General features: G+C 45.7%; 2 protein-coding genes across 13 annotated transcripts in view; one reads left to right on the top strand and one right to left on the bottom strand.

Annotated features, from left to right (window-relative positions):
* The first annotated feature begins 1,273 nt into the window (after positions 1-1,273).
* Positions 1,274-12,297, top strand: LOC115113456 (katanin p80 WD40 repeat-containing subunit B1-like). 4 transcript variants are annotated; one of them, XM_029641134.2, is made up of 20 exons: positions 1,275-1,493; positions 2,015-2,150; positions 2,256-2,386; positions 2,528-2,645; positions 2,796-2,896; positions 4,244-4,285; positions 4,593-4,676; positions 5,279-5,394; positions 5,573-5,644; positions 5,799-5,949; positions 6,417-6,601; positions 6,969-7,111; positions 7,265-7,312; positions 7,598-7,665; positions 7,803-8,039; positions 8,574-8,723; positions 8,990-9,066; positions 9,225-9,299; positions 9,370-9,486; positions 9,720-12,297. In XM_029641134.2, exons 2-20 carry the CDS (start codon positions 2,111-2,113, stop codon positions 9,853-9,855), a joined length of 2,091 nt encoding a protein of 696 aa, XP_029496994.1. In that variant the 5' UTR covers positions 1,275-1,493; positions 2,015-2,110; the 3' UTR covers positions 9,856-12,297. The 4 variants fall into 4 exon arrangements, with proteins under 4 accessions (XP_029496996.1, XP_029496994.1, XP_029496995.1 ...); XM_029641135.2 differs by having other exon boundaries at positions 1,887-2,150; XM_029641136.2 differs by having other exon boundaries at positions 1,274-2,150; positions 9,225-9,290.
* The window catches only part of LOC115113455 (kinesin-like protein KIFC3), a 61,703-nt gene continuing 46,651 nt past the window's right edge, over positions 11,533-26,584 (bottom strand). For 7 of the 9 annotated variants that reach the window (XM_065012954.1, XM_065012956.1, XM_065012950.1 and 4 more), the window contains 15 exons: positions 26,231-26,512; positions 25,777-25,950; positions 25,341-25,427; positions 24,070-24,217; positions 23,581-23,823; positions 23,208-23,383; positions 21,349-21,453; positions 21,065-21,195; positions 16,908-17,031; positions 16,254-16,383; positions 15,918-16,147; positions 15,632-15,778; positions 14,124-14,250; positions 13,784-13,830; positions 11,533-13,249 (listed from right to left, as the gene is read on the bottom strand). In XM_065012954.1, the coding sequence (XP_064869026.1) occupies positions 13,241-13,249; positions 13,784-13,830; positions 14,124-14,250; positions 15,632-15,778; positions 15,918-16,147; positions 16,254-16,383; positions 16,908-17,031; positions 21,065-21,195; positions 21,349-21,453; positions 23,208-23,383; positions 23,581-23,823; positions 24,070-24,217; positions 25,341-25,427; positions 25,777-25,950; positions 26,231-26,512 (2,160 nt within the window). In that variant the 3' untranslated portion in view covers positions 11,533-13,240. The remainder of the gene's footprint in view (positions 13,250-13,783; positions 13,831-14,123; positions 14,251-15,631; positions 15,779-15,917; positions 16,148-16,253; positions 16,384-16,907; positions 17,032-21,064; positions 21,196-21,348; positions 21,454-23,207; positions 23,384-23,580; positions 23,824-24,069; positions 24,218-25,340; positions 25,428-25,776; positions 25,951-26,230; positions 26,513-26,584) is intronic. The other 2 variants (XM_065012951.1, XM_065012952.1) reach the window with 2 other exon arrangements.

Raw genomic sequence — 26,584 nt, 5'->3', positions numbered from 1 at the left:
TGGTGTTCCTTTGTAACCCTTTTCAGCTTTATGCAAGTCAACCATTCTTAATCTTAGTTCTTCTGAGATCTCTTTTGTTCGAGGCATGGTTCGCATCAAGTAATGCTTCTTGTGAATAGCAAACTCACATTTTGTGAGTGTTTTTGATAGGACAGCTCTAACCAACATCTCCAATTTCATTTCATTGATTGGACTCCAGGTTTTAGCTGACTCCTGACTCCAATTAGCTTGTGGAGAAGTTATTAGCCTAGGGGTTCACATACTTTTTCCAACCTACACTATGAATGTTTAAATTATGTATTCATATTGACAAGAAAAATAAAATGATTTGTGTGTTATTAGTTTAAGCACACTGTGTTTGTCTATTGTTGTGACTTAGATAAAGATCATATAAAATGTTATGACCAATTTATACAGAAATTTGGGTAATTCCAAAGGGTTCACATACTTTTTCTTGCCACCAAACCATGACAAAGTTTAATTACAACCATAAACCCAGATTTTAGTAGGCTCAGCCTATGCCTATTGAAATTACAAGTCAATCTTGCAAATTGGCCATTTCTAATGGTTCGTAGTCTTATCAGGCATACAACAATGGCACAATTGCCAGAAAATAGCCTAACATTCTTTTGAAGGTTAGCCAAGTGTTTCTTGTACTGAGATTGAGATCCTTTGTCCAACTTTCTTCCCTCAAACTCTCCTGTCGGTTTTATCTATAGTTATGCACATAAGGGATTTATTTACAATTAAACTAGTTATTTATTCTATTATCTTTATTTAACTAGGAAAGTCAGTTAAGAAATTCTTACTTACAATCACGGACAAACCCTGACGGCGCTGGGCCAATTGTGCGCAGCCCTATGGGACTCCCAAAACACCGCCTGTTGTGATACAGCCTGGAATCGAACCAGGGTCCATGGTGACGCCTCTAGCACTGAGTGCCTTAGACCGGTGCGCCACTCGGGAGTTAAATCGACATCGACTGATGGAAAACGACGTGGCGAGTTTAAAATAAGAGCGAACTATCTTTTCTCTTGCGACATATTCAAATTAATGTATTAGTCACGATAGCTGCCAATAATTATAATTTTGATGGAAAACCTTTTTTTAAAATAATTTCATCGTTACGTTACGTCGACATTCATAAGTTCCTCGACAACGTTATGGGAAAAGTGTTTATATTGCTGCTGAAAAAAAATGGGCACGTTTTCAGTCTTGTGTGCAGGTTTTGAGTAGTCATGTGTCCCCTGAACTTCAGACATCCGGAAGTAAATAAGTGATCTCATCGCAAGCCCCGTTGCTAAGCTGCAAGTGTAGACTGGGTTCGCAAGCAGCCACACAAACATGAAATCAACAACAAGGACTGAAGGAGCCAGACAGAAAGCAGATTAGTAGTTGGCATCAACTAGCTAGCTACTGATTTCGGTCTTAACCATTCTCTTTTCACCAATCATAGCTAGAGATATTCTGGTGGCAATTAGCTTAAAATGCAGGTATGTTCTGTATTATATTTTGCCCTGCCCAGGACGAGCAATCTAAGTAGCTAGCTAATTGAGTTGTTAACGTTAACACGTTATGCTAATTTAGCTAGCTAATAAAGTTCAACCAATCTGTTTAACCATCGAAATGGCGTTTACTAGCTGCCTTAGCTAGCTAACAAGTATTTGCATGACTGTGACGTGCCTAAATTGCAGCCCGAAATAAAGCGTTACTTTGTTTGTGTCGTTTAAGCTAGTTAACAGTACATAGCCAGCTAACTTTAGCTAGCTAAGTTAACAGCCTGCTAGCGAACCAGTTTGCTAACGCCAATAGCGTAGATTCGACTATCTATCGTGTAATAATTAGCTGGTTTAAGCAGTTTCTATTTTGTTTGCATCCTCCCTCAGCTTCAAGAGAAGCCAACAGGGGACATGAAGCAGAGAAGTTGACATTTTATATGTCTCTTCTGCCACCATCAACAATTTGTCATACAAAATATTTTCCCTTTGCCTCTTGTTCTTTCATTGGAGAGAAGCTAAAGGTCTTATCATACAGTCTACACACCTGACGCAGTTACCTCTGTGTGAATAATAACAACACTCCTTTGAGTGTTGGACGCCTAAGAATCACCATGGCTGTGGCCAACACCACCAAAACATCATGGAGATTACGTGAGTAGTTTCCATTTCACTCACCCTGTCCAGACCACAATCGTATTGGTTTCATGGACCCAGAGGTTAATCCTGGTGAGTTCTGGATTGTTTTTTTTGTTCCAGAGGAGATTGTAGCCCACTCCAGTAATGTGGCGTGTCTGGCCCTGGGGAAGAACTCCGGCCGTCTGCTAGCCACTGGGGGAGAGGACTGCCGAGTCAACATCTGGGCAGTCAGCAAACCCAACTGCATCATGGTACAGACTAGTCAGACCTTTAGGGAAGAAGTGTGTGTGCACAGTTTGATCTCTGCTTATTTCTGCTGCCTGTAACACCTCTCTCCCACCTTCTCGTCCCCTCTCCCTTTCTCTTTATCTCTTTCCCTGTCTCTTTCTCAGAGTTTGACAGGCCATAATAACCCAGTAGAGTGTGTGAAGTTTAATAACTCTGAGGAGCAGGTGGTGGCTGGCTCACAGTCCGGATCACTGCGTGTATGGGACCTGGAGGCTGCAAAGAGTGAGACTGATTTTCTCCTATATTGTGTGTGTGTTTGTGTATGGGGAGGTTAGACATGTGGGATGTGGAGATGTGTTTCTACTAGAGTCAACTAGACCTAGGCTACCAGTTCTGAGAATGCCATAACAATGTTTTGCTATTTTATCCCAGTCCTAAGAACTCTAATGGGACACAAGGCCAATATCTGTAGCTTGGACTTCCACCCGTTTGGGGAATACCTGGCATCTGGTTCCATGGACACCAACATCAAGGTGTGTATGTGTGCTGCATGATTGAGTGTTAAGAACTCTACTATGTACAGTACCAGTCAAACGTTTGGACACACCTACTCATTCCAGGGTTTGTCTTTATTTTTACTATTTTCTACATTGCAGAATAATAGTGAAGACATCAACACTATGAAATAACATATATGGAACCATGTAGTAAACAAAAAAAGTGTTAAACACATCAAAATATATTTGAGATTTTTCAAATATTTTTTTCCTTGATGACAGCTTTGCACACTTTTGGCATTCTCTCAACCAGCGTTCATGAGGTAGTCACCTGGAATGCATTTCAATTAACAGGTGTGCCTTGTTTAAAGTTAATTTGTGGAATTTCCTTCCTTCTTAATACATTGGAGCCAATCAGTTGTGTTGTGACAAGGTAGGGGTGGTATACAGAAGATAACCCTATTTTGTAAAAGTCCATATTTTGGCAAGAACAGCTCAGATAAGCAAAGGGAGACAACAATTGTTCAGAGGAGACTGCATGAATCAGGCCTTCATGGTTGAATTGCTTCAATGAAACCACTACAAAAGACACCAGTAAGAAGAAGAGACTTGCAATGGACATTAGACCGGTGGAGAGTTCAAATTTGAGATTTTTGGTTCCAACTGCCATGTCTTTGTGAGACGAAGAGTAGGTGAACGGACGATCTCCGCATATGTAGTTCCCACTGTGAAGCATGGAGGAGGAGGTGTGATGGTGCTTTGGTGGTGACACTGTCTGTGATTTATTTACAATTCAAGGCACACTTAACCACCATGACTACCACATCATTCTGCAGCGATACGCCATCCTATCTGGTTTGTGCTTAGTGGGACTATCATTTGTTTTTCAACAGGACAATGACCCAAAACACACCTCCAGGCTGTGTAAGGGCTATTCGACCAAGAAGGAGAGTGATGGTGCTGCATCAGATGACTTGGCCTCCACAATCACCTGACCTCAACCCAATTGAGATGGTTTGGGATGAGTTGGACTGCAGAGTGAAGGAAAAGCAGCCAACAAGTGCTCAGCATATGCAGGAACTCCTTCAAGACTGTTCGAAAAGCTTTCCAGGTGAAGCTGTTTAAAGCTGTCATCAAGGCAAAGGGTGGCTACTTTGAAGAATCTAAAATATATTTAGATTTGTTTAACACTTTTTTTTGGTTACTACATGATTCCATATGTGTTATTTCATAGTTTTGATGTCTTCACTATTATTCCCTAATGTAGAAAATGATCATAATAAAGAAAAACCCTGAATGCATAGGTGTGTCCAAACGTTTTGACTGGTACTGTATGTGGATTGGTATGTGATATTGTGCTTAAACAGAGTTTTTCTCTTTCAGCTGTGGGATGTACGGAGAAAGGGCTGTGTGTTCAGGTACAAGGTAAGACTTGCGCCCGTGTGTAATTTATACCCAACTGAAGAGCACCAAGGTTAATTATCGGCTAAAGCCCCCCCACCCACTGTCTGTGAGCGGCCTGCTGGCTGATTATGTTGGGAATGGGTCTGCTAATCAGCAGTAATTGCTGTGTGTCTATGTCTAGCACCAAGACTAAGCCAGGGATTACAGTGAGACGGTAAACACGATCTTGTCTGGCCTGGGGAGGAGGGGCTGGGGACTGACCGTCTGGACAGAAGTAGGGGGCCCGTGGTTATCTATCAATTTAATTTGGCATAATGTGCTTGTGCAGGGTCACACTCAGGCAGTGAGGTGCCTGGCCTTCAGTCCAGATGGGAAATGGTTGGCCTCTGCTAGTGATGACAGCACCATCAAGGTATGAACCCACCTACACATTGTCAGAAGCTTGCTTTCACATGTTTCTCATCTCACATGAATGTGGTCAGTTTGTAAACCAGGGCTCTCCAACCCAGTTCCTGGAGAGCTGCCGTCCTGTAGGTTTTCGTTCCAACCCTAATCTAGCTCAACTGATTCTAATTAGCTGGTTGATAAACTGAGTCAGGTTAGTTACAACTGGGTCTTGAGCGAAAGCCTACAGGAGGGTAGCTCTCCAGGAACAGGTTTGCAGAGCCCTATTGTATACTCTCAACCTTATGTTCAGAGGGGTTTTCTACAAAGCAGGATTAATGAGTTAGCCAGCTAACTTGGCTAAGTATTCTGACATAACTTTTTTGGAAAATAAGCTTGAAATGGGCATGGCCTAATTGACTCAACAACCAAAAACACATATCTAAATTGAGATTTTCTGGTTCATTAAGAAAGTTCTAGTTATTTCTGGTTGATCCCACTTTGTAGTATACCCCTCTGCATAGAAGTTCTCCGTCTATAGGTACAGATCTGGGATCAGCTTACTTGATTCATAATATTCCTAGCTGTGCCAGTCAGGAACTCATATTGCCCTTTGACCTGTGTGCCTAGCTGTGGGACCTGACTGCAGGGAAGATGATCACAGAGTTCACAGCACACACAGGAGCCATCAACATCATCCAGTTCCACCCCAACGAGTATCTGCTAGCGTCAGGCAGCTCTGACAGGTGTTGTATCCACACACTCAGGGGTGAAAAATAGTAAATAAATACGTATGAGGCAACTGAACATTTGTGTTCCGATGGCTTCAACTCCTTGACTAAAGTGGAATGCCTTATAAGGATGGCTGTGTTTTCCACTGGCTTCATCACAGCTCTTCTGTGTGTGTATGTCTGTCCCCCACAGGACCATCAAACTGTGGGATCTGGAAAAGTTCAAGATGATTGGCTCTTCAGGGGGAGAGATGGGACCTGTCAGGTGAGGGCTTCCTTCGACCGCTAACAAGTCTGGTTGGTCGGGACACCACGATATTAGAAGTTCAGATGCAACTAACACTCTATACCGTGTATATAAACTATCCCTGCATCCTCCCCCCCCCCTCTCCCCCATTTATCTCTCTCTCTCTCTCCAGGTGTCTGGCCTTTAACCTGGATGGCTGCTGTCTGTACAGTGGATCTGTGGACTCTCTCCGTGTGTATGGCTGGGAGCCCGACCGCTGCTTTGATGTGGTGCCAGTGGGCTGGGGCAAGGTGGCAGACCTGGCTATCTGCAACCACCAGCTGGTGTGTGAGCATGACGTTACTTTATTTTATTTTTTACATGTTTTACATTTGCGTCGTTTAGCAGACACTTATCCAGAACGGCTTACAGTTAGCGGCGTTCGTCTTAAGATGGCCAGGTGAGACAACCACGTTTCAGTCATTGTAAGTACGTTTTTCCTCAAAATAGTCATCAGCAAAGTCGGTGCTAGTAGGAAAAGTGCATGTTTTTGTTGTTGTTTTGGGGGTTACTCTTTTTAATGTTACTATTACTATGTAACTACTGTGTTACTGCAACCTTGTGCGTGCGTGTGAGAGCCATCGGGATCTCATTAAATTACTATTAGGGATTCTTTATGTAGTTCTGTGGCGTCAGCATGACAATTCTACATTCATTACTGCCACTGGACCTGTTACTGTTGCTATTAATATTACCAATAGCCAAGCCCCTGTGTTTTTGTGTTTCTCCTCCCCCCTCTCATCTCTCCAAGATTGGCGTGTCATACAATCTGACTAATATTTCGTCCTACGTGGTGGATCTGACCCGGGTGAAGAAGTCTGGCTCTGTGATCCAAGGCGTAATCCAGGACGACCAGCCGCTTACAGAGCCCTCCCCGAAAGGATCCACGCTGCGACGCAACTACGAGCGACCCCTGACCACCTGCAGCACACAGAGGTACTGCCCACTTCCAAACGCAGCTATTCCTACTTCCTATGGAGCGAATCCTAACCCTAATGTGAGCTGGGAGCGCGCTTAACTCAGATTTAATATTTGGCCCTATATGCTACAGAATCTGTTTCAACAAAATCCCCTATGTGTTGATTCAAATCGTAGCGGTTCAAATCATGCGGTCCACTGTAGCAGAGTTGGTCGAGGATGCCGCTTACAATGCCAGGCGGTTTCCATTCCCAGGACCACCCATATATGACATGTATCCGCGCTGATAAATGGCATATGTTATATAGCGAATACGGCATCAAAACCGCGTCCGTTTAGTTTCCGTTGCATCGCTAAGCAGGCTATTTGGGCTGTGCTCTTCCAGGGTAAAGCAGAGTTCTGAGTCAGAGCGGCGCAGTCCCGAGGGGGAGATGAGGAGCCCCAGCAGTGAGGACGAGAAGGAGTCCTCCGCCGAGATCCGTAACCCCGAGGACTACAAAGAGATCTTCCAGCCAAAGAGCGCCATCTGTAGGCTGATATTACACCTTACGTTTTTTTTGTCTTCTATTCAGTGTTCACACTAACAGCGGAATGCATGCATTACTACATCAACATCTAGCAGTGTCTTAATCATTCTTGAATTTCATACTAAATGTCTCCTCGTCCACCCCCCCCTTCCAGCTCGCACCCCCCCAAAGAATGAGCCCTTCCCTGCCCCCTTAGAAGATGGTGAGTCCCTTCTGTCAAGCCGTTAGTGTGAACAGTATTACATTGGTGTTTGTGATAAAGCTATCACATTGATCTGTTGTGTGTGTGTATAAGATGTGTTTCTGTCCTGAGTTTCATATTACAAGTTATTTTATTCATTTATTATATAGAAGAACAGAAGGGGAGACATGTAATGGAGATGGATAAAGAAAGGAAGGGCTCGAACCCCCGTTGTCAAGGGGCATGTTGGGTCCGCTTCACCGGACTCCGGGCACTCTTATTCAAGTTCTCTCTCTCTTTTCTCAGAGAGTTTTGTGGTGAGAGCTAACCAAGGGCTGGTGGAGGTCATGACTCCTCTGACTGACAGACAGCAGGTTTGTACCTACTAGCTGCACTGTTGTATGTGTGACTGATGTGTTTTTGTAATGCTTGAGTGGGAATGTCTCGGTCTGTGTGAGTTTTTCTATGTAAATAAGTTAGATTTGTGTGTGTGTGTGTGTCGTCACTGCAGCCCGGCCTGTTGAAGAACCTTCCAGTGGCATCGTCCACTCCGGTCCTGAGGGTGGAGCCTACCGTGGTCGCCACGGCGCCCTGTCCCATCCCAGTGGTAACCGCACGGCCGCCGACTAACCACCCCCCTGCACCCCACCCACCGGTCGTTGCTATGGCGAAGGCCAAACCCCAGCCCAGCGTCATCCTCTCCTCCAGGAATGAACCAATAGGACTCAACGTGGGAGATTTCCTTCCTGTGAGTGTGTATATACATGCATAACACACACAATCTTGTTTGTTTCATTTCCCATGGAGAAAGTTCACTCAAAAGACATCACAATTTGTATGGTTAAATTCAAGTGTATTAATAATTAAACTGTACTGCCGGCGCCAGTAGATCAGAGTGGAATAGTACAGTTCTATTATTAGCCTCTGACATCACCACTGTCTTTTAACTTTGGACTTTCTTCTCTACCACAAGCCCCATAAGATAAACTGGGTATAGAATGAAATGGAACGCAGTCATTTAATGCATATCAACATGTAAAATCAGCTCAACATTGAACCTACCGTAGCAGTACAGTTTTAAATTCACTCAAATGATCCAGTCACCCAGTTAAATTGTGCTATGCATCAAAAATGACAAAAACAAGATGGTCAGCTTTTTAAATAGGTTTTAACACATGCGCACAGAAATAGAATTGGCACCTAACTTTATGTAGGTTTAGGTATGATTTGAACAGGTGTGTGTATTTACCAGATTATATACGGTTAACTATCTCTGTCCTAGCCTGCTCGTAACAACCGGCCCAGTGTGCTGGGTGATGACGAGGCTCTGGCCCAGATCAGAAAGGGTCATGACACCATGTGTGTGATGCTCACCAGCCGACACAAGAACCTGGACACTATCAGAGCCGTGTGGGGTAGCGGGGACGTCAAGGTATGGCACTTAACAGACAACGCTAACACGCCGATAACATTGTCTGAATCTTGAGCATGGGGTAGTGAGCAATGTTCATGCAGTGTTAACATCACTTGAAATAAACAATTACTTGACTTTCAATGTTAAACACAGACAACATCCTTCAACTGACGGACAATCCGTTTTGATTGGTTAGCTGTTTGTGGCGTCAAAGTATGGAGAGATGTTACTGGCTGCCTCTTAAGGTGTTTTTTTGTTGTGATTGGTTGCCGCTCTGTCTTCAGACCTCCTTGGACTCTGCGGTCTCGATGAAGGATCTCTCAATCGTCGTGGACATCCTCAACATCGTTAACCTCAAACCGTGAGTGGATGTTGAAACGCGTGTGCGCATACAAACGACTGCAGATCTTATTTGGCTGAGGAGGCCGCACGTATACTCTCACTGTCTCTCTTGGTGTTGCTGAGAGTACCATGAATGCCCCTTCTTAGTGACATTAAGTCATTTGACCTGTCCCCCAGGTCGCTATGGAAACTGGACCTGTGTACCTCTATCCTGCCCCAGATTGAAGAGCTGCTGCAAAGCAAGTATGAGAGGTGAGACAGCAGAGACAAGTGATAACAAGTGTGTGTGTATTAACCCATCTCTCTCTCCCCGTGTGGTCAGTTACATGCAGACAGGTTGCACGTCTCTGAAGCTGATCCTGAAGCGTTTCTGGCCTCTCATCTCAGACACGCTGACAGCGCCCCCCTCTGTTGGAGTGGATATAACACGGGAGGAACGGTGAGTTTCAGCTCCATTTAAGTCCTAAACATGCTTGTGCTTTTAACCATACTTATTGTACTGTGTGTTAAAGCAATGATCACTAATCCACCATTTAAAAAAGGGTTCTAGCTCCGTATTCATCCAATATTGCTTGAAGGAAAAACTGATACATTTTGGATAGAGGTCAGACTCTGCCACAGTGAGGCAGGGCCATTTCATATTGTGAATGAATGGTTTGTGTTTGAGCCCAGCCACCAGAAGTGCAAGGCATGCTACAAGCTGCTGAAGAACCTCAGCGATTTGGTGAAGAACAAGGCCGACCAGGTGGGTCGCCACGGCAGCGCCTTCAAAGAGCTGCAGCTGCTCATGGCGCCACTGGACTACTGACAGTCGACTATGCAACTGGAGACACGCACAGATTCCTCAACGGCTGACCACTGTGCTGTGAGGACTCAAGTCTGACTGACGGCTGCATTCTGTCATCCACCTGAGTGGTAAAATCAGGGGACAATCCCAGATTCACACTGCGTGTGGATGGACTGAAGCAGTGGACTCCGAGACCGGGCGGGATAGAAGCCCATGTTTAGAACTCACTGTGTAGCGGTGTTCTCAGGGCGCGGGACTCGGCTCTCCTATTTAAACACTGGGCACTTATGATTCCTTAATCTGTATGTGAGAGAAATGATGTCCTCTGTAACCTTAACTTGCCCACCAGATGAGCACACACACACTTTTCGTAATTCTTCCATGCACACAAAACACCTATGACACACAGACCAGACTAGGGCCAGGTTTCAATCCGATCGTGGGTTATAGGCGTTGTGGCTTTAAAAAAAGCAATGTTCACACGGATATCGCCTTTAAAAGCCGCAATACCTGTGTTCAGGTGCACGGTGTTGATTTCTACATTCTGTACCCGAGATGTCAACCCTAGATGCACTATTTGAAAGTATTGTTAACGATAAAAGAACATGTTTTTCAAATAAAGTCTAGTTTTAGGCATGTTTCTGGAATTGATAAGGAACAACTCTTGTTAAGATGTGTGTAATTCCACTCCCAACAGAGAGCAGCACTGTTCTAGCTAGTTGGGAAGGTACTGTTTGAAAGGCGCTAGGCCATCCACCACTCCAGTGTGAAGGCCTCAATAGATTCTGGTCAATATAATGGATACTCTAACGTTTTAAACTGGAAGGCAGTCGGGACCATTCTAGCCAATGAGAGGGCAGATACATTTGAACAACAGGCACCACGGTTTCCACAGTTAAAATGGGGTAATTCATGGGAGAAAAAAGCTTTTAGGTTAAAAATAAGAGAGAGATTGTAGAAATAGGCAGGGTTTATTTAAAGTGTTTTGCCGGGATGTCACGTGTCCTACTAATCGATCAAATAAGACATTTTTTTGTTAACCAAATTGTACTCCATGCAACCTGCAGGAGAAGAAACCGCCACCTTCAAGAACTGTCAAGAGTAATAGTAGAATGCACAAGGTGCAATTTTGAAATTGGGTAGTGCATTATCAGTTCCTCTTCATGTTAGCCAGTGCATACATTCACCCAGAGCAACTTACCGCTCGGGGATTTGAACCAGCGACCTTAACCGCTGGGCTACCTGCCACAACTTAAAGCGCTCTTTAACTTATCAGAAATGTCCAGCTCAACTAGCCCATGTCAGCTAAAGTAAAAAAAAATGTGTCACTCATATCACACTAGACATGGCAAAATGTATAGAATTGCAAGACAATTAGCTTTAAAACTGCAACATTTTCTTTGCACCCCATGACAATGTGTAGAATTGCAGGAATTAAGCTTTAAACCTGCAAAATTCTCAAAACCAACGAGGTGTGAACAGTGCTTGTCCCCAAATAGACGAGGTGACTGCACTTGTGAAAAAGTGTGGGAACTCCTGCTCTATACAACTCAATGGCTGCAACCATCCTGAACCAGTTGGTCAAAGAGCATTGTCCCGGGTAGATTTAATACAACCTACCATTTAATAAATGGTGACGAAAGATATAACCACTAGAAGGCAGGATATTTCAACAAACATCTGTTAGGGACAGCAGAGTTTAATTTCGTATTGAGTGTTTATTAAAAAAGGGTGTACAAAATCAAGAATGCCGCAGAAGGTTTCCACAACAACAAAGACAAAAGCAAGTAGAGATATCCATCAACAACCACTACGATGCAGCGTGTCCTCAATGTTCCTCGGACATCCTGGTATTGGAGGGAACATTGGTTTAACATTGAAGACACACGGTCGATTAGCTGATCAAATGTACAAAGCATTCCTATTTTCAAATACAGTTCACAAGCTTGATCACTCCCTCAGGGGCAGCAGTGTCTGTTCCGTGAGGCAATCCGTTGTCATTGGTTGCTTGTGGTCAGCCATAGGGAGTAGGATTAAGCTGTCCTGGATGCAGATCTAGGGTCAGTTTTGTGTTGTGTCCCTATTGAATAACCTTAGAATTTGGGTAGAAGAAACTAATCCTAGATCTGTGCCTCTGGGCAACTTCAACCGGCAGCATCCAATAACAGGAATGGCATTTCCTGTCTGGCAGGGAGTTTGAATAGTCTAGCTTTATTCACTCGGTAGAAGAAACACGACAACATGAACGTTTCCATGCAGTGGCTGAGGCAGCTCTGTATTGCCCTGGAGAAATCTAATCTAAAACACAAACGGCTACACAGGAAGTTAAACGCTCTCTGCAGTCACGTCTCTTATTGCTTGCGTCCTACAGGGCAAAAGAAGCCCAGTTCCATATCTATCCCTGATTGGATGAGGGGGAGAAAGTGTGGAAGGAGACCAGGATGGAACCCTCGTAACCCCCCCCCACCCCCAAAAAACCCACAATGGAGTCTAAAGGGATAAAAAATAAAAATCTCAAACACAGATATATACAGTATATGCATATTATCATAATCCGTTAAACACATCAAGAAGGTATCAGCCTTGTTTAAAGTGCATTTTTACCCAGAAATACTGTGATTGAAAGGGCTATACTGTTAGTGGATGATGGGACGAAGAGATTGGTTAGCACTAAGGGTGTGGGTGTGACGTTATGTAAATGTAAATGTTATTGTAAGGGGCCGACAATACATTGGCCAATGGGAGAATAGATCACAGGCCCAGTTGAAGGCTCAAAGGTGAAGGTGTGGTGGAGTTGTTCTGGGCTGTGAGGAGTATAGTTTTTTTTTAATGAGAGTTGTTTTTAGGACAGGGCCCTGTGTTACTCTCAGGTGCTCCTCCACTTTGGCCCCTAGTCAGGTGTGGAAGACAGACAGGTGTGTCCTGTAGTCACTTGCAGTCTGGGGTGTTGTGTTCCTTGAGGTGTATAAACGAGGACACGTAGTTAAGATATGGGGGGCTGTACAACATTCCTGGCTAAAATTAACACCTATCCATTCCTGTCAGCTATCAGTGGTAATGAAGAAAATGAGACTTGGAGGCCATTTTAGAGCATCGGGACAGAGTCTTGGTATGGGCCTTCCACGAGGGTCAAAGTTTGTATCCCCCTCTTCATCCCTCTGCTGTTCAAATAGCTCAATAAATGAAATGTCACCATTCTCTCAATCTGATAATTTGTCTAGTCCAGTTTCTCTCACCCATTGGCTGAGTGAGATCAGCAGAAGGAGATAGAAACTCTCTGCTTTGGGAACAACCTATTGGTGGGTCAAGGTGCTGGTTAACACCCTCCTGTTCAGAAGGCCCAATGGCTGACTGGGTCAGGGTCCGGGTTCATTCTGGATCCATTGGAGCCTTCAGACAGACAGTTTCAATCGTCCTGTAGGGAAGAGTAATAGGTTTAGGAAACTGAATAGTGGGGAGTGGTGTCCCTGTGTTAATAACGTCTCACTACAACCCAGCCAGAGAGCAGCACAGATGGGGGAGAGGAAGATGTGATATATCCACAGATTCCACACACCCACAACAAATCCATATAGACAAGACACCCTCACATCATATAAATCACACAGATAAGAACTGCATTCAGACAGTCAGTCAGACCATCAGTCACAGACAAAATCACAGACTGCCAGACAGCCACAGACATGTATGGACACCTTCACCCACACACACATGAATCTGCAGATAGACAAACAAAGCTTTGAGTATCTCACACACACAGACAGAGAGACAAGGGTCAAGACCCACACAAAAAGTTTACAGTCGCACACACACTACTTCCTGGGGTTAGAGGCGGGGTGTGTTAGATAGGTGGGCATTGACCAGGTGACACGGGTGGGCACAGGGCACCATGCCATGCTGAGCATTTACTTTCCATGCCAAGCGACCAATCAGCATAAACCCCACCTACCTGCCCACCGTCCACCACCAATGGGCTGGCTCTGCCTAACAGCCTGTCTGCAAACCAACCAATCAGACCAGAGGATCAGGACACAGGAGTGAATGGATTCACCCTGACCATTCACACCTCACTTGAGTTCACTTAGTTTAAAAAAATATTGTGTATATTTTTCATCATCCCAATAATGGTGGCATAAGGTGTGTGTGTGTGTGTGTGTGTATGGGGGGTGTGCACATTATCGTCGTTGTATATTGATGGATGCCAGGGTTCTTGGTGACAGAGAGCCATGTGTACCTGTTGAGACATGGGACTAAGGGGTGTGTTTGTGTGTGTGTGTATATACATTTACCTGCAGAGAGCTGGGACTGAGACCTCCGTCGTGTGGTTGGGGTTTTGGAGGAGGCGGAGAGGGTGGAGCCGGCACTGCTGGCCCGGGAGATAGGGAGGGGCACGGGAGTCACCGGGGGAGAGTCCATCTGCAGAAAGGTCAAAGTTCAATGACAGAAATATCAATATCAAAGTTCCAAGTTCCTTATTCAACCCCATTCCGCTAAGGATCCTGTCTAACTAGATTACGGTTGTTTCTCCGTTTCGCGCTCATCTACTGCAGTCAGGGGTTAAAGCAAAATCCCATGACTGAAACTTAAATCGATCTCAGATCGATTGTCTGGGGCCAAGTTAATCTCACATCTCAAGTCATGACCATCATGCGAGTTTTACTGGTTCCAGTCCCCCTGCTTAGTGGCTTCGGGGTACTCCCCGAGATAATTTGTATGTAGAAGTGCTGGTGACTTTTTAAAAAGGACATTCTACTCCAAAATGAATGAAAATAAAATGATGCCGACACCTGACAGTACCATGTTATGACCACTAGATGGTGCCAGAACAATCTGAGATGGTGGGTGTCATGGCTTGCTGAAATTAAATGGAACGACCCTGCTGCAAGTTCCACTTTCTATCCAGGTGTAAACACTTCTCAAACCCAGACTGGATGCATCTATTATGCATTTGAGTGCAGGCTCTGTCTGCCATTACCTCGGCAGTCTTCATCTGATGAAAGCAGTGCGCCTGTTGAAATGATCTCCTAAGTGAACAAAGTGCATAGCTAATCATAACTAAGTTGTCACCAGGAATGGTCCATAATAGAGACCATTTTCATCACCTTTCCTGAACGTGTAAAATCGATGCACCATTTATCTGAACGGGGGGGGGGGAATCTACCACCAACTTCACTGAGAATATATTACATAGGATGAATAAACAATATGCCGAGCCACAGCTCAATACTATTTGTCAAACATAGAGAATTGATACTGTATACCGTACTCGTTGGGTTTGGGCGTGGGGGGTGTCTAAATCGGATGTTAGGTACTATATTTATTGAATATTATATGAATCCTAAAAATGTATATGGCCAATTTGGGTGCGATCAATTACCTTAATTTTTCAGTTATCAAATTATATTTCAACAAAAATAATGTTGCCGAAATGCTACTCTTATCGGTTTCTAACAGAAACTATTTCAGAACAATCTGAGATGGTGGGTCTTGCTAAAATGAAATGACACAACCCAGAGGCTTTTAGGATGTTTGAAAAGGTTATCTCCAAAGTCAACTACATCTTCTTTACTAGAAAGTGATTTTCCTAAAACAACTGCTTTGTGTTCAGCTCCGCCTAACCTCATCCCGACTTGGATCATTAAGGGCAGAGGGACAGAATGAAACCTGATGCCCCAGATTAGGCTCAGTGACCTGGGGAAGGTTTGACGTAAGGCCTGGGCTGACCTAGCACACGTGTGAGATTTCATTTGTGAGTGCGTCCCTCACTCTCTCCAGGGTGTGTGTGTGTGTAGGTTACCTCCACGCTGTCGTGGGTGGGCGAGGAGGTGGTGGAGGAGTTCTCCCACTGCCTTCTGGTGGCGTTGCCCAGCTCGATGGTCCGAACCCGCTGGGCAAACTTCAGAGAGCACACCGACTCACTCATGTTACAGACCAGGGGAGACACCTAGAGCAAATACCTTCTGATATTAGCCTGAAGGGTAGCATTGATGGTTTTATTATAGGCTAATATACACATTTAATTTGTAACCCCTTACCACCCCCCCAATCCCTCTCACACCCTCCTGTACCCCTCCCCCTCTCACCTGCACCATCATCAGGGTCTTGCTGTCCCCGCTCAGTGAGTCAGACAGCAGGTAGGTGAGCCGGGAGTTCCTGAAGGGCACGTGGGAGTGTCGGCTCCGCAGCGCATTGATGACGTCACCCAGGGCCGACAGGGACTTGTTGATGCACTGGGCCTCTCGCAGGCGGCTGCCCTCTGCCCCAGATTTAGCAATCCGCTCTGAGCCAGCCAGGTCAACCAGGTTCAGTTTACCTAGTAGAGGGGTGTACAGAGATAAAATCCTGAATGACTGTTTGTCTGTCTGTCTGTCTGTGTGTGTGTACGATGTCCGGTACAGGAATTGTGTGTGTGTGTACACCTTGCGTGCGGTGCCCGGTGGAGAAGTTGACGCCTGCTACGGTGATGATGAGGAGGGCGTGAGAGCGGGAGCTGTGTTCGTTCAGATTGGTGCAGGCTGTGGCCCTGTTCATGTGACCCAGCTCAAACACCTACACAGAGAGCACAGGTCAGGGGTCATAGGAAGTGAATAACTACTCTGTCAACTACTCTGCACATTCACACATATGCATATGGCAGAACACACACACAGACAGGAGCAGATTTGAATCATTAACACACAAACTAATCTGTAGACTAGTGGCAAATCCAGGCTCGGGCACATTCTACTGGTTCAGGGAACACAAGAGCTCTGACAGATATTATAGGATGAGAACTCAGCCTCAGGCCTAAAGAACCGTGGGAGCCATCTTATTAACTGACGCATGATGGTAAACAACACCCAAAAAACAGCTCTCTCTACACTTTTGTATTTATTTGGAAAACACTACTAAGGAAAAGTATTGCTTTGCGGTTTAGGCCAGGAATACCATTTGGCACTTTGTGACTGGTAAGTAACACCATATGAACAAAATGTGATTAATTGATTGCAGATCAGAGCACACTAACTACCCCACTAACCCAATGTCCTGTGGCAGGCATAGTATAAGTGGCAGTGGTAGAATGGTGGTCTCACCCTGTTGATGTCCTCAGGGCTCTGGACAGTGAACTCCGTGAGGCCCGGCACATAGAGCTGACCGCTACCATCTGGATTCATCTTGATGTCCAGCTTCTCACCCTGGTTGTCCCCCAAAAGGTTCCTACAGGAAACGGCAACGCACAGTCGCAAAGATTGTCCCACTCAAATAAAAAAATCTTAATATGATATGCATACGGCACTACTTTGGGTGTATGGTGCCATAATATGATAATTTGTCCTATGATATCCCCAACATTTGGCAGATAGAAAGATAGACAGATGACTAGATAGCTCAAATTAACAAATAACGATCAAGGTAATCTGTAGTTGACGCTCCAACTAAGTGGGGCCAAAATTGCTTCTTTCATGCGTTATGACATTCCACCCCTCCAATTCTCTTTCCGCGGTCCTGCGAGTCCTGCCATCCCGCTTTGGCAGAAAGGACACACAGATGTTCAGAGATTACGCAACAGAGAGAGGGAGGAGAAGAGCTCGTGGAAAACAGATGAACCAAGGACATGAAATATAATCCACTTTTATTTTACAGCTGGCCCATGCGCTCGAATTGCTTACACACACGCACACAGGAACTGTGTCAAACGACAGTTTAGGTCTAAATGACAATGAAATAACGCGTCGGCCGCGATCTTAAAAAGCCTTCTCATAAAGGTAAGTACTGTAACTGCTGACCCCTTGCTTCCAGTGATGCCAATTGAGCAATTTTGTTGCTAGATTTAGCAACTTTTCAGACTACCCTGGCAACTTTGTTCTTCTTCCAAAAAGCACTTAGCAACAAATGGAGCTATTTTTAAAAATGTATTTAGAACTTTTAGCAACTTTGAAAAGTGACTCAAACGTTAAAATGCACGCATTTTCCCTCTAAATGACAGAGAAAGTAGTTATTTTTTTGCCTGTCAGCTCGTGCACGGGCAGCTGCAGGCCAGCAGCAATTTCAGCAAATTGCAAATCATTGTTGGCTGACTGCAGCAGCAGGAGTATGCGGTCGACGAGACAAACCCAACGAATGTAGTTGGTCACGAATGTTTGACCTTGAACAGAACTTACAACATCAATCAACATGTCTCAATCAAAACTACAGCCAGAAGTACAGAAAAGAGTGGGAGTCTGTACCTGAATTTAAAGGGTGGCTGAAGCCAGTAATTGGGGAAGATTGTCGGGCATAATGTGCGTACTGCAAATCAGATATGCTTTGCAAAAAGGTATGACATTTGCAACAGCAAAGCATATAAATTAATCAAAACCGTACAACCCTGCAACGCAGTCTACATTACCACAGTTGGTTAGGAAAGTGGATAACTGCAAAAGTGCAGAAGCTACTATGGCCATTGGGGAGCATTGTTCGCTGCTAGCATGCGACCATTTAGGTATGGCTTGCAAAGCTGCCTTTTCAGATTCTGTGGCAGCAACAAACTTCCAAATACACTGCACCAAGTGCACAGAAATGATTAGGCGAGTACTGGCTCCATATTTTCTCAAAAGGGTAACATCAGACGTGGGGGATGAGAAGTTCAGTCTCCTTTTGGATGAGTCCACTGATGTCAGTGTCTCTAAATACCTGTGATGGTAAAGATAGGCATAGGCAAGATGCAGTAGATACATATGAGATTACTCATGTAGGGTATGTAAACAAAGTGGCATAGTTTAAAGTGGCTAGTGATACCTGTATTACATAAAGATGCAAGTAGATGATATAGAGTACACTCAATGTTAGTGGTGGCTGTTTAACAGTCTGATGGCCTTGAGATAGAAGCTGTTTTTCAGTCTCTCGGTCCCTGCTTTGATGCACCTGTACTGACCTTGCCTTCTGGATGATAGCAGGGTGAACAGGCAGTGGCTCGGGTGCTTGTTGTCCTTGATGTTCTTTATGGCCTTCCTGTGACATCGGGGGGTGTAGGTGTCGTGGAGGGCAGGTAGTTTGCCCGCGGTGATGCGTTGTGCAGACCTCACTACCATCTGGAGAGCCTTACGGTTGTGGGCGGAGCAGTTGCCGTACCAGGCGGTGATACAGCCCGACAAGATGCTCTCGATTGTGCATCTGTAGAAGTTTGTGAGTGCTTTTGGTGACAAGCCAAATTTCTTCGGCCTCCTGAGGTTGAAGAGGCGCTGCTGCGCCTTCTTCACAATGCTGTCTGTGTGGGTGGACCAATTCAGTTTTTCCGTGATGTGTACGCCAAGGAACTTAAAACTTACTACCCTCTCCACTACTGTCCCGTCGATGTGGATAGGGGGGTGCTCCCTCTGCTGTTTCCTGAAGTCCACAATCATCTCCTTTGTTTTGTTGAGTTTGAGGTTATTTTCCTGACACCACACTCCGAGGGCCCTCACCTCCTCCCTGTAGGCAGTCTCGTCGTTGTTGGTAATCAAGCCTACCACTGTAGTGTCATCCGTAAACTTGATGATTGAGTTGGAGGCGTGCATGGCCACGCAGTCGTGGGTGAACAGGGAGTACAGGAGAGGGCTCAGAACGCACCCTTGTGGGGCCCCAGTGTTGAGGATCAGTGGGGTGGAGATGTTACCTACCCTCACCACCTGGGGGACGGTCCATCAGGAAGTCCAGTACACAGTTGCACAGGGCGGGGTCAAGACACAGGGTCTCAAGCTTGATGACGAGTTTGGAGGGTACTATGGTGTTAAATGCTGAGCTGTAGTCGATGAACAGCATTCTCACACCATACCTTGGGTACCTTTTCGAGAGCACGGTGTACCAACTCAGTCTTGCGCCAGAAGACGAAAAGGTCATTCGGAGACAGTGCATCATCAACTACATTGTTGCTTTCAGCAAGGAGCTGCAAGCAAAGCTCCCAGACAACGTAGACACCTTGCAAAACATGGCCTTGTTCAGTGTTAAGGAAACGCTAAAGCACAATAAAGGCACCACTGAAATTATTAAAGTAGCTGAGCTACTGGGGTACCAGCCACAAACAAATTATAAAATTGTTTCCCAATGGAGAAACATCCATCTGTTTAGGTGGGACTCAACTGAAAACACAGTCGAGTTTTGGAGTGAAGTGAATATCTACACGGACTCTTCCCGGGTCAAATCCTTATGAAGAACTGTGCAAAGCTGCACACGCTGCCCTCTCATTGCAACACTCAAATGCAGAGGTTGAACAGCTGTTCAGCCAAATGAGTGGTCAAGTCAAAGTTAAGCAATAGAATGTCATTGCACGCTCTCAACTCCATACTCCCGGTGCGGTCTGACGCTGGCTGGTGATACCTGTTACCAGCATAAACTACCAAGTGAAGTTCTGCAGCAGTTTGGCACCCACAGCAGCATACAGCTTTAAGGCCACTCCATCCTCTTCTGCTGGTTCCAGCTGCGTGACAATGCATTTGGACAGTGAAGATGAAGAGGATTTCCTTGTCAATCTATGATTCATCATATTTACAGTACATAAGCAAGGAGTGGACTTTCTGGAACTGGCGGAGACACACAGCTGATGGTGGCAGTGTGCACTGCAGTGTGAGCGAGAACAGTGGAAATATCTGGAGGAAACAATTGAGCAGCTAGCCAGCAAAGTGGCACAACAACCTGGAGAGAGATGCCTAGCGCACACATCACTATTTGAGTTAAGTTGCTTGTTCAATAAGATAGCATATATACCTTGTTATTAGCTTGTACCTATAATTGTTGCTCAGTTAGGTAGCATGTTAACTAACTACCAATACACTGCTTAAAACTATAATTGTTCAGAATGTGTAGGTTTAATAGTTAAAAAGAAAATCAATCAAATGCAATTGTTCAATAATGTGAAATTGTTCAATAATTCAATGTATTGTGTTTAAAAATAAAAATATCTGATCATATAAAATGTGTTATAAATTTGTTATATTACTTTTACAAATAAAAATGTGCTAATAAGCAAATCTAAATCTAAACTAATCATATTTTTTCGCCGAGATGGCCAGTCAATTTGAGTAACGTTATTGTGTATTATTCGTAATGATGCAGTGTTACGTTATTAGCAACAAATCGACCTGCCTCTAGCAACTTCCCCTGAAAATGAGCTGGCAACACTGCTTGCTTCACCTCTGTCATTGCGTGACCTGAGGCAAGGCCGCACCTGCACTCAAATCCAAACCCACTCACCCTGTCCGACCTTATACCGATTTGTGTGTGTGTGTCCTCTCACCGTAGGGTTTCGTTGTAGATCTCCACCATGCTAACAGTGATCTTGAAGTCCCAGTCGGGCGCTTTCTCAGTCACCTCAGAGAACAGCAGTCTGAGAGCCCTCTGGTTAATGCCCGGGTCCTTGGCCACACCCTAAAAAAATAGGACAGACAAAACATTTGCTATTAACAACCACTACAACACATCTCTTAATTTCTCTTTCATCCTTAATTTATCTCCTGTAGCCATGAGAGAGACGGAGCGAAAGTAAGTGTGTGTGTGTGTGTGTGTATTAGCAGCGAATACCTCCATGGTGTAGGTCTTTCCTGAGCCTGTCTGTCCGTAGGCGAAGATGCATACGTTAAAGCCATCAATACAGGATGTCACCAGGGACTGGACCTCCTGGAACACCTGGTTAGCCAATCAGAGGGGGACAGTTAGGATGACAGCTGCTGTGATTGGTGACAGTAAACCATTAGAATATAGAGAGATCGCAACATCCTTGTGGTGTATCCTGATAATCTAAAGGGGCTTCCTCTCATGTTATTACCTTCATATTTGCACACTGCCCTTTCCCACCTGGGCAAAAGGAAAACCTATGTGAGAACGCTGTTCATTACCTACAGCTCAGCGTTCAACACCATAGTGCCCATGAAGGGCATCACTAAGCTAAGGACCCTGGGGCTAAACACCTCCCTCTGCAACTGGATCTGTAGTCAACATAAGCCACGCTGATCCTCAACACTGGGGCCCCTCAGGGGTGTGTACTTAGTCCCCTCCTGTACTACCTGCTCACCCACGACTGCGTGGCCAAACACAACTCCAAAACGATCATTAAGTTTGCTGACGACGCAACAGTGGTAGGCCTGATCACCGACAATGATGAGACCGCCTATAGGGAGGAGATCAGAGACCTAGCAGTGTGGTGCCAGGACAACAACCTCTCCCTCAATGTGAGCAAGACAAATGAGCTGATCGTGGACTACAGGAAAAGGACCCATTGATATCGACGGGGATGTAGGGGAGCGGGTTGAGAGTTTCAAGCTCCTTGGTGTCCACGTCACCAACGAACTATCATGGTACAAATACACCAAGACAGTCGTGAAGAGGGCACGACAACACCTTTTCCCCCTCAGGAGACTGAAAAGATTTGGCATGGGTCACCAGATCCTCAAAAAGTTCTACAGCTGCACCGTCGAGAGCATCCTGACCGGTTGCATCGCCGCCTGGTATGGCAATTGCTCGGCATCTGACCGTAACGTGCTACAGAGGGTAGCACGTACGGCCCAGTACATCACTGGGGCCAAGCTTCCTGCCATCCAGGACCTATATATAGGCGGTGTCAGAGGAAAGCCCCAAAAATTGTCAGAGACTCCAGTCATTGACTGTTTTCTATGCTACCGCACGGCAAGTGGTACTGGAGCGCCAAGTCTCAGCCCAAGAGACTCCTTAACTTCACTAGGGTTGGGGGCATTATTCCGAATTTTAGATGAAAAGCATGCCCAAATTAAACTGCCTGTTACTCAGGCCCAGAAGCTAGGATATGCCTATAGTTAGTAGATTTGGATAGAAAACACTCCGAGGTTTCTAAAACTGTTAAAATAATGTATGTGACAGGCGAAATTACTGATATGATATGAACTGATATGACAGGCGAAATTATGGGATTTCTGTTTTGAATTTGGCGCCCTGCAATTTCACTTGCTGTTGTCGAGGTGGGACGCTAACGACCCACTGGTACCAGAGAGGTTAACAGCTTCTACCCCAAAGCCTGTTGACTGCTGAACAATTAATCAAATGGACACCGGACTATTTACATTGAGCCCCCCCCCCCCCCCCATTTGTTTTGTACACTGCCTCTACTTGCCGTACCAACTAACCTATACCCCCGCACATTGACTCGGTACCCCCTGTATATAGCCTCGTTATTGTCATTTTATTGTGTTACTTTTTATTATTTTTTACTTCAGTTTATTTGGTCAATATTTTCTTACGCTTCTTCACGGTAAGGTCTACACTTGTATTCGGCGCATGTGACGGTTATAGTTTGAGTTGAAACATATGTTACTTTTACCTGTTGTGCATTTTCTGATCAGCAAAGATGAAGGCAAGGAAGACACTTTGAGACTATTGAGATGTACTCCAAGTCATGACGTTCTACTGACCCCTTCCTGCGTGGCCTGAGGGTGGAACACCTTGTCCAGTTCAAAGGTCATCAGTTTTCCCTTGTTGGAGAGGTAGAGAAGGGCATCGTCATCTGGGTCAAAGCTGACCATGTTTTCGGCAGAATCATGCTCCCCCCGGCACACCGGCCGCACCCGACAGAACACCCTGATGTTACCTGGGAAGTGAAGGCAAAAGGAGACAAATTACAATACTGTTTTGGGACAACAAATGCAAAGATCCACTGCTTTTGAACATAATTGAATCTGTTATGTACACAGATGCACCTGTGGAATGTACACACTATACACTAGCTAGTACGAACAGACACACACACACACACACCTCTCAGAATGCACGGTCAAGGGGTCGTACCTTTGAGGCGCACCAGCTCGTTGTGGCATTTCTTCCTCAGGTTCATCTCTCTCTTGTACTTCCTCACTAGCTCTTGGTTGGCACTGCTCACCTCGCCTATCACCTGGCAGATCTCCTGCTTGGCCTCGGTCATGGCCTTCTCCAGCATGAAGGGGAAGTCCTGAACCTGCCTCTTCAGACAGTTGTAGTCACAGGTGAGAGTACGCAAGGCTGGCTGAAGCGTCAAAAGGTTCATACGCACACCTGGGGACAGGGAGGGACACACATTTTGTTACAACAGTGAATAAAACAGAGCACACAAACGTTCCTGGGTCATGTTCATTAGGAAGGACAACAAAATCAAATAAAACCTGAAGTTGTCCAGTAAGGAACACATGTACTTTTTTTGATGGAGAATGTTTCGCTACGGTGTGCCCTAATGAACCGGAACTGCAATGTGCATACTCACAAATACAAAAAAAAATGCATAGTCCTAAATATACAGCTTACCTGCCAGGTTCTCATGCACGGCCTTCATCTCACTTTCAGCTCTGATGAAGGCCTCTTCGATCACCCTGTTCTTCTCTTCCTCCAGGTTCTGCATTTCAGCCTCCAACTGGCCCTGGGCCCGCTCCATCTCCCCCTCGTACACCAGGATCTACAGGTGACAGAGAGAGGTTAGAGTAGATCTTGGAACAGTACCAACACACCACACTGGTCTGGGTGGAGACTGGAGCGTGTTTGGTGGTTTACCTGTAGCTAAAAGCTAGCATAAAAGCTAACAGCACGGGAACTCAGATCTAATAGCTACCAGGGCATTTGAACTAAGGGCTTCAAATGCCCCTTAACATCTTTGCTAAAATCTGAAGCCTATAACTAATAACTAATTAAAAGTTAGCTCCCAGCAAAACCATGGGTTTGCTTCTTCTCAGCCTCATTAATCAAATCAAATTGTATTTGTCACATGCGCCGAATACAACAGGTGTAGACCTTTCAGGGAAATGCTTACAAGCCCTTAACCAACAATGCTTTAAGAAGAAAAAAAAAGTGTTAAGTAAAAAATTTAAAATAATAGTAACAAATAATTAAACAGCAGCAGCAAAATAACAATAGCAAGGCTATATACCGGGGGTACCGGTACAGAGTCAATGTGCGGAGGCACCGGTTAGTCGGGATAATTGAGGTAATATGTACATGTAGGTAGAGTTAAAGTGGCTATGCATAGATAATAAACAGAGAGTAGCAGCAGCGTAAAAGAGGGGTTTGGATAGCCCTTTGACCAGCTGTTCAGGAGTCTTATGGCTTGGGGGTAGAAGTTGTTAAGAAGCCTTTTGAACCTAGACTTGGATCTCTGATACCGCTTGATGTGCAGTAACAGAGGGAACAGTCTGACAATTTTTAGGGCCTTCCTCTGACACCGCCTGGTATAGAGGTCCTGGATGGCGGGAAGCTTGGCCCCAGTGATGTACTGGGCCGTACGCACTACCCTCTGCAGTGCCTTGCGGTCGGAGGCCGAGCAGTTGCCATACCAGGCAGTGATGCAACTATCATTACAGCTAAAAGCTAATCCAAAACAACTATACACTGCGCCCCAATACAGGAGTGGAGGACCCTTGAACAGATTTAGGGTAAAGTTTGTGTGTCACTCCAGCACAGGTTTTTGGTAGGGGTTGAAACCACACAGATGGGCAGAGTTTGGGGAGCAGGGTGCCTGAAACACAGGAAGTGATGTAGTGACAAAACAGGAAGCACTATGAGGGGCCTATCAAAAGGGGGCCAACCTTAGACAACCTGCAAATGATCTCGCCATTGCCCCTTCCGACGGCCTTGGAGAGCAGGCCGCAGATACGGCTGCGGTCCGCACGCAGCTGAAACCAAACGTAAGCGAAGAGAGAGGGGTTAACACGGCCCATGCCACTACAGGGGAGGGGATGGGACAAGGGTCGAACCAGTCACCTCTACTGGGAGGGAAAGGCGTTTTTGTGAAGGACCGTACCGTCACAATCTACTACAAGGGGGTGAGTTGGATTGTATCAATGCTTGTACCAGGGGGAGGAACGAGGAGAACTTGAGAAATATCAAAGACCAACTGGTGAAGGAGCGAATGGGATTAGGAAGGGGCACAGAGGGTTGTGTGTGTGTGAGAGTAGTATGTGCGTGTTGTTAGATGGTTGTGTGTGTGCGTCTGTGTACATGTGCATCTCCTTATGTGTGTACCTGAGCTCGGAGCTGGGTGCTGGTCCTCTGGGACTCATACAGCTGTGTCTCCAGCTCTCGGAGCAGCTGTCTCTGCAGTGATAGCTGCTCCTGCAGGGCGGCGCTCTTGGCCTGGGCCTCGGTTACCGCCTGCTGAGACCCTGACGACTCCACCTCCACTATCTCAGTCACATACTGGACGGAGAGAGAGAATAGAGAGAGCGAGATCGATGAGGTAGGAGGAGAGAGAAAGAAAGGTGGGGAGCAGAAGAGAAAGATTGATATCGTAAGATCAACAGGAAACACAATTCAGCAGCAAATGCTCTCATATAACTCAAAAACATTGGATAGGTGGTAAGCTACCAACATATAGCTTACCCATCCTATCATTTCAGATCTGTGAGGGACAGTTAAGTAACATAGGAGCTAGCGAGGGGTTGTGTTTGAAATGGGACCGTTTTTGGCGATTCCTCACCTTGACCTGATGGGTCCGGGCGGCCTGTCTGGCCAGCTCCTCCTCACAGTCTCTGAGCCGGACGCTCAGCTGCTGCTCCACCTCCCCCTGCTGACACTTGGACTCCTCCAGTTGCCTCTGCATCTCCCCCGCGTGGAGCTTGGACTCCTCCAGCTGTCGGCTGAGCGTCTCCACCCGGCTGGCCTTCTCCAGGACCTGCTGCTCCAACTCAGCCAGCCTCCTCTGCCTAGGTCTGGTCTGGCTCTCCGAGAGAGACACCTCCTCACACAGGGCCTCCACATCCTATATAACATGCAGTTATAATACACCACACACACTTATAACACCGCCTCTACTCGCTCTCTGGCCTGGTAC

The sequence above is a fragment of the Oncorhynchus nerka genome, linkage group LG28 (genome assembly GCF_034236695.1).
Source record: "Oncorhynchus nerka isolate Pitt River linkage group LG28, Oner_Uvic_2.0, whole genome shotgun sequence".
Classification (NCBI taxonomy): domain Eukaryota; kingdom Metazoa; phylum Chordata; class Actinopteri; order Salmoniformes; family Salmonidae; genus Oncorhynchus; species Oncorhynchus nerka.
Note: the sequence above shows the minus strand (reverse complement) of the source record. Positions and strands in the feature narration are given on the sequence as shown.

Bases quoted from the DNA above. Each gene is read 5' to 3' on its own strand.
- LOC115113456 (XM_029641134.2), top strand. From the start codon at position 2,111: ATGGCTGTGGCCAACACCACCAAAACATCATGGAGATTAC. The intron at 2,646-2,795 runs GTGAGACTGATT...ATTTTATCCCAG, and splicing joins GGACCTGGAGGCTGCAAAGA to TCCTAAGAACTCTAATGGGA. The intron at 7,313-7,597 runs GTGAGTCCCTTC...CTCTTTTCTCAG, and splicing joins CCCTGCCCCCTTAGAAGATG to AGAGTTTTGTGGTGAGAGCT.